Here is a 16075-nt window from a genome sequence, read left to right as displayed (position 1 = left end):
AAAATAATTGTACTGCAACATTTTATTTGTTTGTTTTAATTACCAGTGAAGTTGTATTATGAATTTTTGAGCACAGGGCTGAGTTTTTTTTTCCTAAATAAAAACTGCTTTCAACCACTATTATTGAGCACTAAATGACTGAAAATTAGCTTTTGCTGCAGATTTGATAATGTTTCATAGTGAATTCAACTAAAAATTACAAAACAAAACAGTACTTAAATGTAAAACATACCGTGGTAAAGTCAATTCAGTAACTAACATTTGAATCACAAATGTTAAACTGCTTTAACATTGTGCTATCTTATGTGCTATCAAAAGTTAAAAAAAGGAATATCGCTGTTCCCACACACAGATTTGCAGATTTTTCTGAGCTCAAAGTAGAGTTCCAGCATTGTTTTTCAGGCATCCATGCAAGTTTTTCCTTATTTCAAAATCCATCTGACTATGCAATTGAGGAACTTCTGCCTAACTCTCAAATGCTTTCCAAATGATGAGTATGCACAATTAAAATCATATGTCAGATATTGGTATTTGGTAATATCTTTCTATGAAAAGGTATTTTCAAAAATGAAATATATAAATCTCATTACAGATCAGCATAAGCATGAATATTTGTGATAGGTGATAGGAGACACAACTCCCCTAAGATCAGAATATCATTCTCATTAATAGACCTGTATAACAGAAAAGTTGTACTCTACAATTATTGTATTGTGAACTTCACCAATAAAATATTTGTGGAAATGTGGGTTTTTTTTTCTTTAATACTTGCATAATGCCCTTGATTTTATCACTTAGCCTTCATAGCCTAAAATAATTACTACTTGGCCCTTAACAGAAAAAGTTTGCTTACCCCTGACTTACATTTTTCAATTTAGTTTGGGAGTCACAATTTTAGAAAAATGTGATCATTAGCTTTAATTCAATTTTACAACTATATATTTACATATAAGCCTATATTTGTTCAGAAACATATGTGCAGAGTCAGGGTGGCATGTGAAAGATGAAACAACGGAAGAAAACAAAGGTTTTGCCCAGCTCTTCCAATGTAACTCCTCCACAAAGATCTAGAAAATGTACCAGATCAAGTACTGATCAGGAAATCCAAGGGAAAAACAGTTAATTTTTTTCCAGCCTAGATTGGCATAGGGAAATTTACAGAGAAGTCTATAGGCACTGAAAATGGCCAGGCCAGGAATAATCTAATCAACAGTCCAAATTCCAGGGGCTGAACAAAGACAAGATGAAGTCCCAGACAGAGCCTTACTTGGGCACTGAGACCTCATGCAGGGTTTTGGGTGCAGGAACAGGTGCCAACTCACTTCTCTGTTTCTCACTACCCAGTTTGAAATCACAGACCCAGGGATAACTGAATGGGGGACTGTGTTGAAGTGTGATGGTACAGAGAGAGGAGCTGTCATGGGTTAGTCTATATACTGAGCAAGGAACAAATCTGAAAGAAAGCAGCAGCTGTGTAGCTTCTGACCCCAGGAGCAGAGTAGGGTCTAAGCTATAGTTTCCAGTCAAATCTGAAGTCTGTAGAGGAAAAACCAAGACAGGGAACCCAGAACAAAAAGGAACCTTGCGTTTAATCACTCTAGAACTGCAGTTTTGCCACCGAACAATGACCGAGTCTAGCAGCAGTCTCATGGAACTTACAACCAGAAGCATGCTTATAGGAGTATTGCTCAGGCCCTAACCCAGGTCAGTAACTTTCAGGAGCAGGAGGCTAGTGATCAGACTTTGCCCTAGATCAGACCCCTGATATCTTTCAGCTGCCTAGCTTCAATTGTCCCTGATATCCTGGAATAATACAAACATATAGCAGAAGGACCCAAAGGGACAAAAGCTCAGCCTAAACATTCCCTGCATATTTGAACTCAGGTACTCCTGACTCCAGGGCCGTTGCCCTATCCACTGCACCACCTAGCTGCTCCAGCATCTATATTCTTAAAGAAAAATTTAAATGAATTTCAAGAAGAAAATGGAGGACCTGAATTTAACCTTATTAGACTTTGAGAAATTTAGCCAAAAAGGAAAGAAAAAATAAAGGACCTGAATAGAATTTTAGAAAAGTTAGATATGACAGACCTGTGAAGATTATTTATTGAATGAGAAGAGAAAAGACTATTCATATTTCTCAGCTATGCATGGCATATTCACAAAAATTCACCATATACTAAGGCAAAAAACCCCCATAAACAAATTCATAAAAAACAGAAATATTAAATGAATCTTTTAGAGACTACAATGTAATAAAAATGATATTCAATAAAGGACCTAGGAAATAAAATGCTAAGTTATTTGGAGATTCAATAACTTAATCTTAAAGGTTAAAGAACAAATCATAGACAACCAATATTTTCATTAAAGATAATGACAGGGGCAGCTAGGTGGTGCAGTGGATAGAGCACCAGCCCTGGAGTCAAGATGACCTGAGTTCAAATCTGGCCTCAGACACAACACTTACTAGCTGTGTGACCCTGGGCAAGTCACTTAACCCCAATTGCTTCACCCAAAAAAAAGATAATGACAACAATGAAGCCACATGTCAAAATTGGGGGGATATAGTCAAAGTACTTAGGCTAAAATGTATATCAATAAACAGTTTGATCAATAGATAAAAAAGAGCAGATCAATGAATTGGTCATGCAACTGAAAAAAAACCTAGAAGCCAACAAATTAAAATTGTTTTAACATATAATTGGGGGGTAGGGAATAAAATACATATGTAAAAAAGGTTATAAGAACAACAACAACAACAAAAAGAAACTCCAATTAAGCATACTTGAAAATTGAAAAAGAAATTAACAAAATTAAAAGCAAGAAAAAATGAATTAATAGTTAAACCAGGAGATATATTTTTTTGGGGGAAAAACTATTAGCAAAATTAATTTTTTTTTTTTTGCGGGGCAATGGGGGTTAAGTGATTTGCCCAGGGTCACACAGCTAGTAAGTGTCAAGTGTCTGAGGCCGGATTTGAACTCAGGAACTCCTGAATCCAGGGCTGGTGCTTTATCCACTGTGCCACCTAGCCGCCCCCAAAATTAAATTTTAAAGAAGTTTAATTATAAACATCAAAAATTTAAGAAGATGAATTCCACAATGAAGACAAAATTAAAGAAAGTATTAGGAGCTATTTTGACCAAATATTTGCCAATGAAACTGACGATCTAAATAAAATGGATGAATATTTACAAAAATATAAATGCCCAGATTAACATAACAAGAAATAGAGGATTAAAAAACTCAATCTTAGAAAAAGAAATTGAATAAGCCATAAAGAAATCCTAAAGAAAAACAAAAACTTGAGACCATATGGCTTTAAAAGTGAATTCTATCAAATATTTAAAGAACAATTATTTCCAATACTAAAGAAACTATTTTTAAAAACAGAAAAATAAGGGATCCTACCTAATTACTTCATAACACAAATATGGTGCTGGGAAAGCTAAAAAAGGAAAAGGAATCTATAAACTTTAAATGAATATTGGTGCAAAAATTTTAAATAAAATATTAATAAGGAGACTACAGAAACGTATTATAAAGATTATGCCCTATTATCTGGCTGGATTTATACTAGGAATGCAGAACTGGTTCAGCATTAGAAAAACTATAAATAGGGGGCAGCTAGGTGGCACAGTGGATAGAACACCGGCCCTGGAGTCAGGAGTACCTGAGTTCAAATCCAGCCTCACACACTTAACACTAGCTGTGTGACCCTGGGCAAGTCACTTAACCCCCATAGCCCCGCAAAAAAAAATTAATTAAAAAACTATAAATATAATTCACTACATTAAAAGCAAGAACAACAGAAATCATATGATTACATCAACAGATGCAGAAAACCCTTTGGCAAGATGAAACACTAATTCCTTTTAAAAACACTAGAAAAGAATGAATGGTTAGTTGTTGTTTGTTTGTTTGTTGTTTTGTGGGGGAAGCAATCAAGGTTAAAGGACTTGTCCAGCTTTCTTTAGCATGATAATTAGGTTCTATCTAAAACCAAGAACTAGGATCATTTGTAAAGGGGATAACCTAGACGTTTTTCCAATAAAATCAGGGGTAAAGCAAGGATGTGTGATGTTTAAAATCTAATGTGGGTCCTAATCTCCCCCCCCCCCGCCAGTTTTGGGAGGGGGGGGAATCTGGCTAAGATTTACTGATATAATCAGAAAATTGTATAATAAGAGATGAACTGTTCATGTGATGAGTGAAAGAGATAGACAGCCAAAATGCTGCCCCATTCTGTCTTTTCTAGCAGATTTCCTTCAGCATGATCTCTTTTTAATCTTCAATCTCTTTCTATTTCCTGGATCATTCCATCCTCTCTAACAAACCTACCCATGTCTCCTTTATTCTTTTTATTTTATTTTATTTTATTTATTTTATTTTTGGGTTTTTTTGGGGGGGGGGCAATGGGGGTTAAGTGACTTGCCCAGGGTCACACAGCCAGTAAGTGTTAAGTGTCTGAGGCCGGATTTGAATTCAGGTACTCCTGACTCCAGGGCCAGTGCTCTATCAACTGTGCCATCTAGCTGCCCCCTCCTTTATTCTTAAAAAAACAAAAAAACAAACTCCCTTGAGCCCAATTCCTTACTATAAATTATACATCTCTCTTCCTTTTGAAAAAGTTTTTTACATTTAGTGCCTCTACTTCTAAACCTGCAACCTGGCTTCTTACTTCATCATTCGATTGAAATTGTGCTTTCCAAAATTACTAAAGATCTCTTAATTACAAAAGCTAATGGCTTTTTCTTAATCTTCATCCTTCCTTATGTCTATATAGCCTTTGACACTGTCAATCACCCTCTTCTACTTGATACTCTTTTCTCTGCAGGGTTTTGTGACATTATTCTCTCCTGGTTCTCCTCCTATCTGACCACTCCTCAGTCTCCTCTGAAGCATTTGACACTGTTACTCACCTTCTCTAATTGAGACTCACTCTTCTCTGGGTATTTGACACAATTTTCTCTAGGTTCCCCTTCTACATATCTGACACACACTCTGCTAAATCTTCATGTCACACCCTTAAGGCATGGACATCCAGTAAGCATCTGCCCTGGAGTCTTTTCTCTTTTCTTTACACTGTCTCTTGTTTATCTAGTCAGCTTTCATGGATTCAATTATCATCTTCCATGCAGATGATTTCCAGATCTATATATATCCAGCCCTAAGCTTCCTCCAGAGCTTTGAGCCATACCACCAACAGCCTGTTGGATGTTTTAAAGTGGCTCCACCAACAACATTTCAAATCCAATATATTCGAAAGAAAATTCATATTTTCCTCAAGCCTTCTACTTTTTTAACTATTTCCTAAAAATCCCTAAAAGAAAATTACAAGTCAAACCAGTTAATATTTTTCTAACTTTACAGTATGTCTCATGCAGGAAGGTAAGTCGGTGGATTTTTCTGTATATCTGTTTTATCCACAAATTGAAACACAGAAATACAGGACTGTGTTGAAAAATAGTCTTTATTCTTGAATATTTTGCTGCTAAGTTTTGAAATGAGTTCTGTCATTGGGGTACAATAGTACATTATGTTGATCTTATTGAAAACAATCACACACATTAAAAAATTTTTGTAGTTAATTTTTGTTTTGTTCAAACTCAATTGAAAGAGAAATGTACACCTTTTCTTCATTAAGAAGACATTTGAACTTTCAGTTTGAAAGAGAACCTCTTTAACAGAAAGACATAAATAAACCCCCAGAGATCTCTGACTCAGACTGGTATTTTCCCCTGCCCATATGCTCATACTACATTGTTGTGAATGAGTGGTCATTGTTACAAAAGGAAGTGTGTTGTAATTACATAGTTCTTGTAATTATGGAATATTTATATATCCTTTATTCACACTAGAAATTATACTATGAAGACACCTACTTAGTAACTTTGGCTAAGTCTTGTAGAATTATCCTAATCCCACATATCATGTCATCAGTTCAACTCCTCATGTGGCAGATGTTTACCTTGTCATCATTTACACTCCATTTGTATAAGGGAAATTCAGTCTTTTCACTATATTCTTGATATGGTGCATAAAATTATTTCTCTACATTAATGAGGAAACATCCACCATGAATTAATGCTGTTGGAAATTGTCTATGTCCTGTTGTTTTAAACAGTTAGTTCTATTATTAAGCTATATTGTTAGACAGGGTCATTTTTATATTTATATAAAGATTTCAGAGAACATTTTATTGAAAAATAGAAGTTTAAATTAAGCTTAACTGTAAAAAACTTTTTCAATAGTATTTTTTGTCAAGTTTTCTGGAGGCAGAATGTGAGAAAAAATTGTCAGTCATTTCTTTTTTTTTTTTTTTTTTTGGTGGGGCTATGTGGGTTAAGTGACTTGCCCAGGGTCACACAGCTAGTAAGTGTCAAATGTCTGAGGCCGGACTTGAACTCAGGTACTCCTGAATCCAGGGCTGGTGCTTTATCCACTGCGCCACCTAGCTGCCCCAGTCATTTCTAATAATATAAAATATTACTGATGTTTCATGAGATTTTTATATACATATTACAAAAGATTTCTTTCTCTTGATCCATATATTTCTATAGACCCATAAGATCTGGAAACTCATGAAACTTAAGGGTAGGGACTATCTTTTCATTTTGTCTTATCTTTGAAAATAGTGGTCCCTTAATAACTATTTGTTGAACTGAATTGAAGAATTGTCCTGTCTCTGCTGTGTATTCAACCCTACTTCTCCTAAACATCAAATAATGGAAAGTGTCCAAGAGCTCCAGGTGGTTGTGTTTGGATGTACTGCTTGCTTGTCCGTGGCACCCAATGAGTAGGCCACATGATGGGAGGGAGGATGGGAAGACTCCTGGCAATTTGCCCAATAGCCTGAGCTTATAATGTGGGAGTTCTGAAGGATGTCTGTAAGATGCTATAATTCCAAGAAAACAATATACATAATATAGTTTAAGCTAAGGTTAGATTTACGTTAACCACTATTAACAAGAGACACTTCAGTAGGATTACCAGGAAATAAAATGCACATACTCGGAAATCTATAGTTCTAAAAATAGTGTTGGACTCAGGCTCAGAAAAATGGGTTTGAGTCAGCTTACCATTCAGTAGTACTGGCTGTGTAGCCTTGGATGAATCACAACTTCTCTGAGCCTATGTTTTCTCATAAGGAATAGTGATAATTGCACTACTTGCTTAGAGGAGTAATTGTGGGAATCTAATAAAATGATGGCACAATAGAAATGTAAACTGCTCTTATTGCTATTCTTGCTGTTGTTCCCGGTACTGCTATTGGTATTCCTGGCTTTTTCCTGCTTTTAGTACCTTTCTTAATCTTTATGATTTGTACCTTTGCTTAAAACTCATTCATACTTCACTTCTTCATTAAATAGCCAATGGTTTTAGATCATAAAATGGCCTATGCTGTTTGTATGTATAAAAATAGTCTTTCAAATATTCAAAAGTCATCATTAAATAATATTAACCATTTGCATCTATTTTCTCAAATGTCCCAAGATATCTCCTGGATGGAAGTGGATCCAAATTCCCGCCAAGTTCTAAAAATAATAACTTAATATCTGCAAGTCTGCTACTTAGTAGCATGCATTTACCTCTCTTCTCCAATTGTACTTTAATATCAAGATAAGATGGATCATGTGATGCACTCATATGGCTATAAAATCACTCCAGGAGCGTAATCACCACATGGTCATCCCTGCCTTGCCATAGCATTTCTCCTTCAAAGTGAACAAGTCCATGTTTCCTGGCTCTCATAAGAATGCCCACCACCTTATCAGAAATCCGTACATATCTGTCAAAGAGTTCCCCAAAAGTGACTTGGATTTTGCCATCCCGTCTGTGGCGAGCCATTGTACGGATGACAAAGCACAGATCCATGATTTCCCGGTAGATGTGTTCTTCTGCTTGCTTGGCTCTTTCAGCAGTTTTTGTTCCCTCTTTGGGGCGTCCATAGCCCTCGTCCCCTTTGTGCAGGCGGGTGGACATGGCCAACTCATGATCAAACTCTTCACTGAAGGGATTGAGCTTTTGGGACTGCATATGCTCATCAGCCCATTTTTGCCATCTCCCTGTCATGCTGTTTACTTGACTGAATTTCCTCTGTGCCTTGCTGCTGAGATTCTCTGAAAACCTTCTTGCCCTAAAAGTGAGCAAGGAAATAGTTTCAACACTAAGGGATTTCAAAGTTATCAAAAGACACTTCTATGATAATCTTCCCCCCTTCACTCTGTAGTACTTATTTCAAAGTCAGAAGTTAAGTGTGTTTTTTGAAACATTACATGTAAATCTTTTTTTAGAAATGGCAACACTTTTTTGGGGCGTGGGGTGGGGCAATGAGGGTTGAGTGACTTTCTCGGGGTCACACAGCTAGTAAGTGTCAAATGTCTGAGTCTGCATTTGAATTCAGGTCCTCCTGAATCCAGGGCGGGTGTTTTATCTACTGCACCACTAGCTGCCCCAGAAATAGCATCACTTTTAAAGGACTCTTTAAAGGACCTGCACAAGTCATTTTTATAACATGAGGGAGTTAGACTCAGTAGCATATAATGTCCTTTCCACCTGAAAATTCATGATCCTATGACCTATGAGATGAATCTTTTTGCAATGATAAATGATTCTGTAACTTCCCTCTACTGTGTCTGTTTTTAAATCAGTTTTTTAAAATATTGGATTTTCCTAAATCCAAGGTACACACCTGTACAAATATCACGGGTTTGTAATATTCATGATTATCAATCCCCCAAAGCCTAAGCAGCAAATATGAAAGCTGCTCTGGAAGATATTAGGATGTTAGCCATGAAACAAAATTTTGATACTAGCAAGAAATACCAGAAATTTTAAGGTTCCTATATGAAAAATATTAGTCAATACAAGAATTATGCAGTCAAGACAGAAATAACTCTCTAAGTTATGTATTCAACTCTTATTTGCTAAAACAACAACAAAAATAAAGTGTCTTTGATATTTGTTTCATTTAATGGAATAGTATGAGTCAATTTGAGGGCATCTGGGTGGCACAATGGATAGAATGCTAGACATGGTGTCAGGAAGATTTTTCTTCCTGAGTTCACATCGGACCTTACTAGCTGTGTGACCCAGGGCAAGTCACTTAACCCTGGTTTGCCTTAGTTCCTCATTTGTAAAATGAGCTGGAGAAGGAAACAGTAAACCATTCAAGTATCTTTGCCGAGAAAACCTTAAATGGGGCCTTGACTGAAAAACAATGGAATTTGGGGTCAATTCATGATTGAAAAACTGTCAATCACACATAGATGTTAATAAATATTTATTTAAAAGAATGGACTAATTCTATTGATATTTTCATTCCATTTGATGTTGCACTAATGTGAATATCTATACTTTTATGTCAAAATGAGAATGATAACCACTAGATGGCAGATTTTCGCTAAACTTAGGGTTGAGTTTTTCAAACGTGAGACCTGCATCTAGTATTCTGAGTATTATCATACTTCTTACCTTCATTAAAATTAAAATTACAGAATTTGCTATAAACAACATATTACACAAGTATCAAAATCATGGTGTCTTAGGATTTGAGAAGACAAATAGGAGAAAATAAAAAAATTCCTCCAATCAAAAATTAGAGATTTATTACATTTTTTTTGGTTCTTTAATAGACAATACAACTTCCCTTTTACAAACAACAATGGAACTGAAATTGTGAATATTGAGTCTGTCTAAAATAGTTAAAAATCAAAAGAACCATAAAACTGAGAATCAGGGAACTACCTACATAGCTCATGATGGCTTTCTGAATCTAGACAAAATATATGTTTCTTTGGTCATCTAATATCATAGACCCTGATAGCCAAAACTTTTCTAAATTAGTCAGTAAGCATGCATTATAAGTCTGTTATATGCAGGGCACTGTACTATGGAACTTCAAGTAAAAAATCTTGGAATTCTGATCTTGCTTTATTCATTCAAGAAATCCCATTTCTTTCTGAAAATTCTTATTACAATCTCAAAAGAATTTCATGCTAGTAAAAGTAAATATATTTGTTTGAGTTCAGGGTTCTCCCCTTAACTTTATGACTGTCTAGCACTAAGGTTTGCAAAATATTTTACAAGTATTATCTCATTTAATTGTCTTAATCACCCAGTGAGGTAGGTACTATTATCATTTCCATTTTGTAGCTAGGAGAACTGGGACTAAGAGAGTTTAAATAACTTGCCCAGGGTCACACAGCTAGTAAAAAGAATTTGAACTTGTTTTCTTGACTCTAAGTGCAGCACACTCTACAGAATGGCACCTAGATGCAACTGATCAAGGAAATTTGAAAAGGGTATCAGAGATAATGATTAGGAAACTGGTTTGAAAGAATGGCACATGTAAAGCATAGTTTTATATATTTACACATTAAAAAAAAAGGCTGGTCTTGAAGTAAGGAATTTTGGGTTTACAGCCAGATACTTGCTAGCTGTGTGACCCTGGGCCAGTCATTTAACTTCTCTGGAACCTTAGTTTCATCTCTAAAATAAATCACAGGATCACAGATAACCCATGCCAATGTCAGACAAGAAAACTGATGAAAACCAAGGTAAACTGTTTAAAAATATCCATAGTTTTTTCTTTAGAAAAATAGGTCAGTTCCTTTCCATTGGGATGGACCTTTTCTCATGTTCTCCATTGAATTTTCCTAAGAAAGATTAGCTAGATGGAGAAAAACAGCCCTGTCCAGTAGCAAAGAGACTTTATTTAAAATCCCAGCAGGAAGGTCTCAGGAACAAGGCATTTCTAAAAAACACTGGAGAGGCAAAAATACAGAAAACCTGTGGGAGACAATGGAAAAATGGAAATGTAAAGAAAAAGTTAGGAAGAGCTTGGTAGGAGAAGGAGAAGTGAAAATTAGATCATAACCTGGTTTTGGTTAGACTCTTGACAGGAAATTGGGTGATAATTTAGACAGCCAGTAGGGAGATGGTTAGGCTGGAAAAGTGAGAATATTTGGTTAGAAAAGAAATAATAGAAATTGAATGGGAATAGAATGATGCTAAAGTGAATTATCTCCACTCAAGACTAAATTTTCACTATAACAGTGAGTTTCTTTTGGTCTCTATCTGCTATCTTTAAATTCCAATTAGCTTCATAGGGGGAATAGACTTTAAACAGGGCAGTTGTCAAACTACTCATTGACTATTTCACCTGAATTCTTTGATTGGGGGAGAAAAGAGGATGCAGGAAGGCACAGATGTCATCTATTATTCTTTAATTACTTGTGTTGAGACAGATTTGTTTTTCTCTACAATCTGAGGAAAATCTCAGCCACCTAAAACCCATTTTTCTCTTGTTTGGATGTTTTAAATTTACAAAGTCTTTAGGTAATCCATATCACTTTGATTTATTTCCATTTATTTGAGAGATGGGGGTAGTGGTGGTGGAAATGAAATGGAAACGAAAGCTTTTTTTCCCCAGTGGATCTCTTAACATAGCTGACTCTCTGGCTCCCAGCTGTAGGCACCAGCAATCCTGGTTATAAACACCATGTGAGAGTCCCGACAGGCAATCTTTGAATTTAGATTTCTGGAGAAGCAGCCTGCACTGGCCTAGAGTTAACTTTGACATTCAGGCACGCTGATATAAACTGATTTCTAGTACTAGATGTTCTCATTAAGGTTAGAGGTAGGTGTGGAGGATGGGGAATAGACAAGGAAAGAGATTAAAGGTAATCGGTGCTCTTGCATAGATCTCAAAGGCACAGGGAAAAAAGTAGTGGTAATTGGATCATACTAGATACAATTTTTAAACCATAGTGGACCTTGTGTCAGGGCTTATTTTATCTTTTCTCTGATTATGCTATCCAAAATTAATATAAAGAAAGGGGGTAAATCCAGATCTTATACAACTATAGAATATTAGAAATAGATGGAACAAGGCCATCCTTTCCAGCCCTCTCACTTTACAGATGATGGAACCAACACTCAGAGAAGTTATTAAATTCATACTTTTGAGCCAGTAGCAAAATTAAGATTAGAATCCAGGTCCCTAGACTCTCAATCCAGTGATCTTTCTACCAAAGTATGGTGCCTCCTTATCATGGCTTTATAGACTGAAAGCATCTGAGAGTATTGAACATTTGAGCTTAATTGTGTCTAGGGGTTTTAATTTGTGGGGGTTTTTTTTGGTCTATACCTATGATTTCATTGGTAAAAGGAGTTATTTACCAATAGATATCAGGTTGGATCTCTGCTTCTAGTCTAGGAATTCTTATTTGTGTGTGTGTGTGTGTGTGTGTTTGTGTACCCATCTGGCAGTCTAAGCATCCTTTCTCAGAATCATCTTTTGAAATGCAAAAAAAAAAAAAAGTATAAAAGATTATAAAGGCAACCAATTATATTGAAATATAGTTATTAAAATTGGGTATTTTTTTGTTTTGTTTTGGTAAGGCAATTGGGGTTAAGTGAGTTGCCTAGGGTCACACAGTCAGTGTTAAGTATCTGAGGGCAGATTTTAACTCAGGTCCTCCTGACTCCAGGGCCAGTGCTCTAACCACTGAGCAACCTAGCTGCCCCCATAATTGGGTATTTTTTAAAGCTCAAACTCCAGGGTAAGAATCTCTGTCTTAGAGAGTTGCTGAGAATGCTGAAAGGTGTCTTGCCCAGGTCATGCAGCCAGTATGTATTAGAGGAAAGACTTGAATTCAGATCTTTCTGACTTGGGGGAAGTTCTCTGTTCAGTCCTTGGTATTTATACTTCAGACCTTTCATGGTTTGTTTGTTTGTTTGTTTGTTTTGGTGTGGGGGCAATGAGGGTTAAGTGACTTGCCCAGGGTCACACAGCTACTTAAGTGTCAAGTGTCTGAGGCCGGATTGGAACTCAGGTCCTCCTGAATCCAGGGCAGTGCTTTATCCACTGCGCCACCTTGTTGTCCCGAACCTTTCATGTTTTAAAAAGAGCTAAGAGTTTATCAATGTTGATACTCTTCCCACTGATAGAGATAGCCACACTTACATGACATCCTTAATATATAGTTTCACGGGTTGTTAGGGTATGACTAGCCCTGTGGCCTTATGGGTATAGGGAACAGCTGGTCAAATTTCCTCTACCAATGCTGATTTGTATCTTCTCTGCAACTCAGCATCTGAGGCATTGAGAAGTTAAGTGACTTGCCCAGATATGTCATAGTAGGCAAGCTCTCAAGCCATTAAACAACACTGTCTCTCATGTATTGTTTGGGCTGAGAAAAAAAAAAAAGGCATCACCTAACTAAAAGAATTTACAGCCCAACTTTCTGGTGATAAGTAAATATCTCTGAACTCAGCTAGGCTGGTCCTCAATATAACAGACAGAATTTCTTGATGAGTCTGTTTTCAAAACATTTTGAGCTAAGTAACAGCAGACCATGTTTGTGGTCTTGGCTTTGAGAGTCTGGGCTCATCTCTGTGCCAATGATGAGGAATCAAAGCATAACTTTGGTGGGAGATAGAAATCAAAATTCTTTTTTCCAGCTTTGAAAAATTCAAAACTTTAGGTATCTATATAAAGTAAGATGGCATGTTTTGTTTTCCATGTTTCTTTAGAGCATGAAACTTTTAGTGACATAACATGAACAGTGGTGTTTATTTCCCATATTTTGAGACATTATGAACTGAAAACTGAAATGTAAAATGGAAGAACTGTACTAAAATAGAAGGTATTTTTCTTGATTATAAAACATTTCCACCTGAATTTTTTGGACAAATGTCTATTAAATCCAGAATCTTGTTGAAATTGAGACCTTTAATTTTGATTAACCAAATGGCTTTGTTTATAGTTTAGTGTAAAGAGTGCTGGATTGGAAGGCCTGGGTTCAAACTTTACCTGAGATACCAGTTGGGTGACCACATTTAAGTCCTTGAACCTTGCCCCCAACCTCAATTTCTTCATCTGCAAAATGGTAATAATATCTTCCCTACCTACCTTATAAGGTTATGGGAAGAAAACACTATGCACAAACTATGGGTCACTATGGAAACATGTTTGTGTGTTTGTTATAAAAGTCTATAAACTGGGGGGCAGCTAGGTGGTGAAGTGGATAAAGCACCGGCCCTGGATTCAGGAGGACCTTAGTTCAAATCCGGCCTCAGACACTTGACACTCACTAGCTGTGTGACCCTGGGCAAGTCACTTAACCCCAATTGCCCTGCCCCTCCCCCCCCCCCAAATCTTGTACTCTGGGCAACTTTCTAAAACTATAATGTACAGAGGGACTCTGCATTGGGAAAGGAAACTTTCTTATCTAGGAATTCCTTAGACCAGTGAAATCACAGATCTATTCCTTCTCCTTAAGAACTGAGCAAAATATTTTATTCCCCTCAAGAAACATTCAAAGTTGTGTGGACCAAATGACATAATATACGATCTGCTAACCTTAAAGTTCTTTCTAAATGATAGCTATCAGTATCAATTTATTAGCAGCAGGGACTGAGTCTGGCTCTTTCCACTTCAAGGCAAGACTTCTATCCAGTAGGCTGTTTCTGTTGCATATTAAAACATGCATTTTTAGTTCATGGGCCTATCCCAGAACCAACAGCTTTGGAGAGAGGGAGTGAGGGACAGAGGGAGAGAAGGACAGAGGGAGAGAGGGAGAAAACACAGCACCTTCTTGTCTTTGCTATGGACCTAGAGAGTTTCTTTCCAGGGGGAAAAAATGGACATAGTAGAGTAGCATGAACTCACTTACTGGGAAGGCGTGGGTCGTTTAATCCTGGCTGCAGTCACGTGGTCTCCTTCTTGCCTGTTGACTTCCTGCTCCAGCCTCTCTTCAGAATCCCCTCCATAGCCACTGTCCTCAGTGTCTATGCTATCACTGCGGCTAGTGGGTTCCTCTTGCTCTATTTCTTTCCAGCCTTTGGTCAGCTCTGACACTAGGTTCAAGCACTTCCTCCTCCTGGTTGGGGAAGTGTGGCTGTTTAGGATCTTGTCAATGTGATCCAAGTCTTTCCCTTCCTGGCATGATTCAGAGTCGGTGCCATCATTCTCATATCTGTGGCTGAGAAGGCTTATGTCCCCTCCTCGCTCATAGACTTTGTTGACCACTGTTTTGGTTACCTCCTTCCTTTTAATGTGTGTCTCCCCAGGTTCATCAGCAAGGTTGTTTTGACAGTCCCTGTCTCTACTTGAAAATTGCTTTGCCCACAGACACCTCTGACCTCCTTCTATACCTTGTTTCTCTTGGAGGGGCTCTAAGGGCTTCATATTCTTGTTTTCTTTGGGTGACTCCTCAGCCTCCTTAGCCCCACCAGGCAGCCATCCTGAAGGCTCTTGGGCTTGCCTGGTGCTATTCTCATTGGCCCACTGTTGCCAGCCTCGAGCTAAGCTTATAACTAGAGAGGCCGTCCGAATCTTCTTTATCGCTCTTTGAGCTGGCTTCTCCTTTGGTTTTTCTTCAGGGGCCATGCTGCTCTCTTCTCCTATCTTAGTCCTGTCAATTGCCCTGAGTGAATGACATTGAGCACAATAGTGTGGTTGGGATTTAAATAGAAGCAGGGTGTGTGGGGTGGGAAGGAGGATCTGGTGACGATGGAAACTATGTCAGGCATCTCTCTCCAAGATACAGTGCCTTTGCTGTGACAGGGTTCTTTTTTTAAAACACCCTGGCTTGCATTTCATCCTAGCAGGTGGATATTACAGATGGTGAAGAGTGGTGACATAAAGGGACTAAGCTAAGGGCCCCAGGAGAAATGATGAGATTTGATAATCCCCTCTGCATGTGCTCTTTGACCTTGCACTTGCTCAGTAGTAAATCATGTTTTCCTTTCCCCTTAAATCTTGCTCTACTAATATTAGAAGATTACCTTTTAGGATAATTATAAAATGAAACCTATCATTTTCTTTTGTTTTCAGCCTTTTAAGAAGTGCTACAGAATCTATGAATCATAGGATGTTAGGGCAGGAATGAGCCTTAGAGATCATCCAATCTAATCCTTGAATTTAATATATGAGGAAACCAAGGGCCAGGAAGCTGTGTCTGTGGTCACACAAGTAATATGCAATAGAGTGTAGGATTTTGGCCCAAGTGTCCTGAATTGTCGGTAGGACTCAAGTCCCCTGATATCTCTCCTTTTCCTC

At 37.3% G+C, this 16075-nt stretch overlaps 1 protein-coding gene across 1 annotated transcript; it reads right to left on the bottom strand.

Annotated features, from left to right (window-relative positions):
- Positions 1-5458: 5458 nt before the first annotated feature.
- Positions 5459-15439, bottom strand: ABRA (actin binding Rho activating protein). Its single transcript, XM_043993635.1, has 2 exons — positions 14688-15439; positions 5459-8143 (listed from the first exon to the last, which is right to left on the bottom strand). Exons 1-2 carry the CDS (start codon positions 15401-15403, stop codon positions 7666-7668), a joined length of 1194 nt encoding a protein of 397 aa, XP_043849570.1. The 5' UTR covers positions 15404-15439; the 3' UTR covers positions 5459-7665.
- Positions 15440-16075: the final 636 nt, after the last annotated feature.

The sequence above is a fragment of the Dromiciops gliroides genome, chromosome 1, assembly GCF_019393635.1.
Source record: "Dromiciops gliroides isolate mDroGli1 chromosome 1, mDroGli1.pri, whole genome shotgun sequence".
NCBI classification, from domain to species: domain Eukaryota; kingdom Metazoa; phylum Chordata; class Mammalia; order Microbiotheria; family Microbiotheriidae; genus Dromiciops; species Dromiciops gliroides.
The sequence above is the reverse complement of the archived record's forward strand: the minus strand, read 5'-3'. Positions and strand labels throughout refer to the sequence as shown.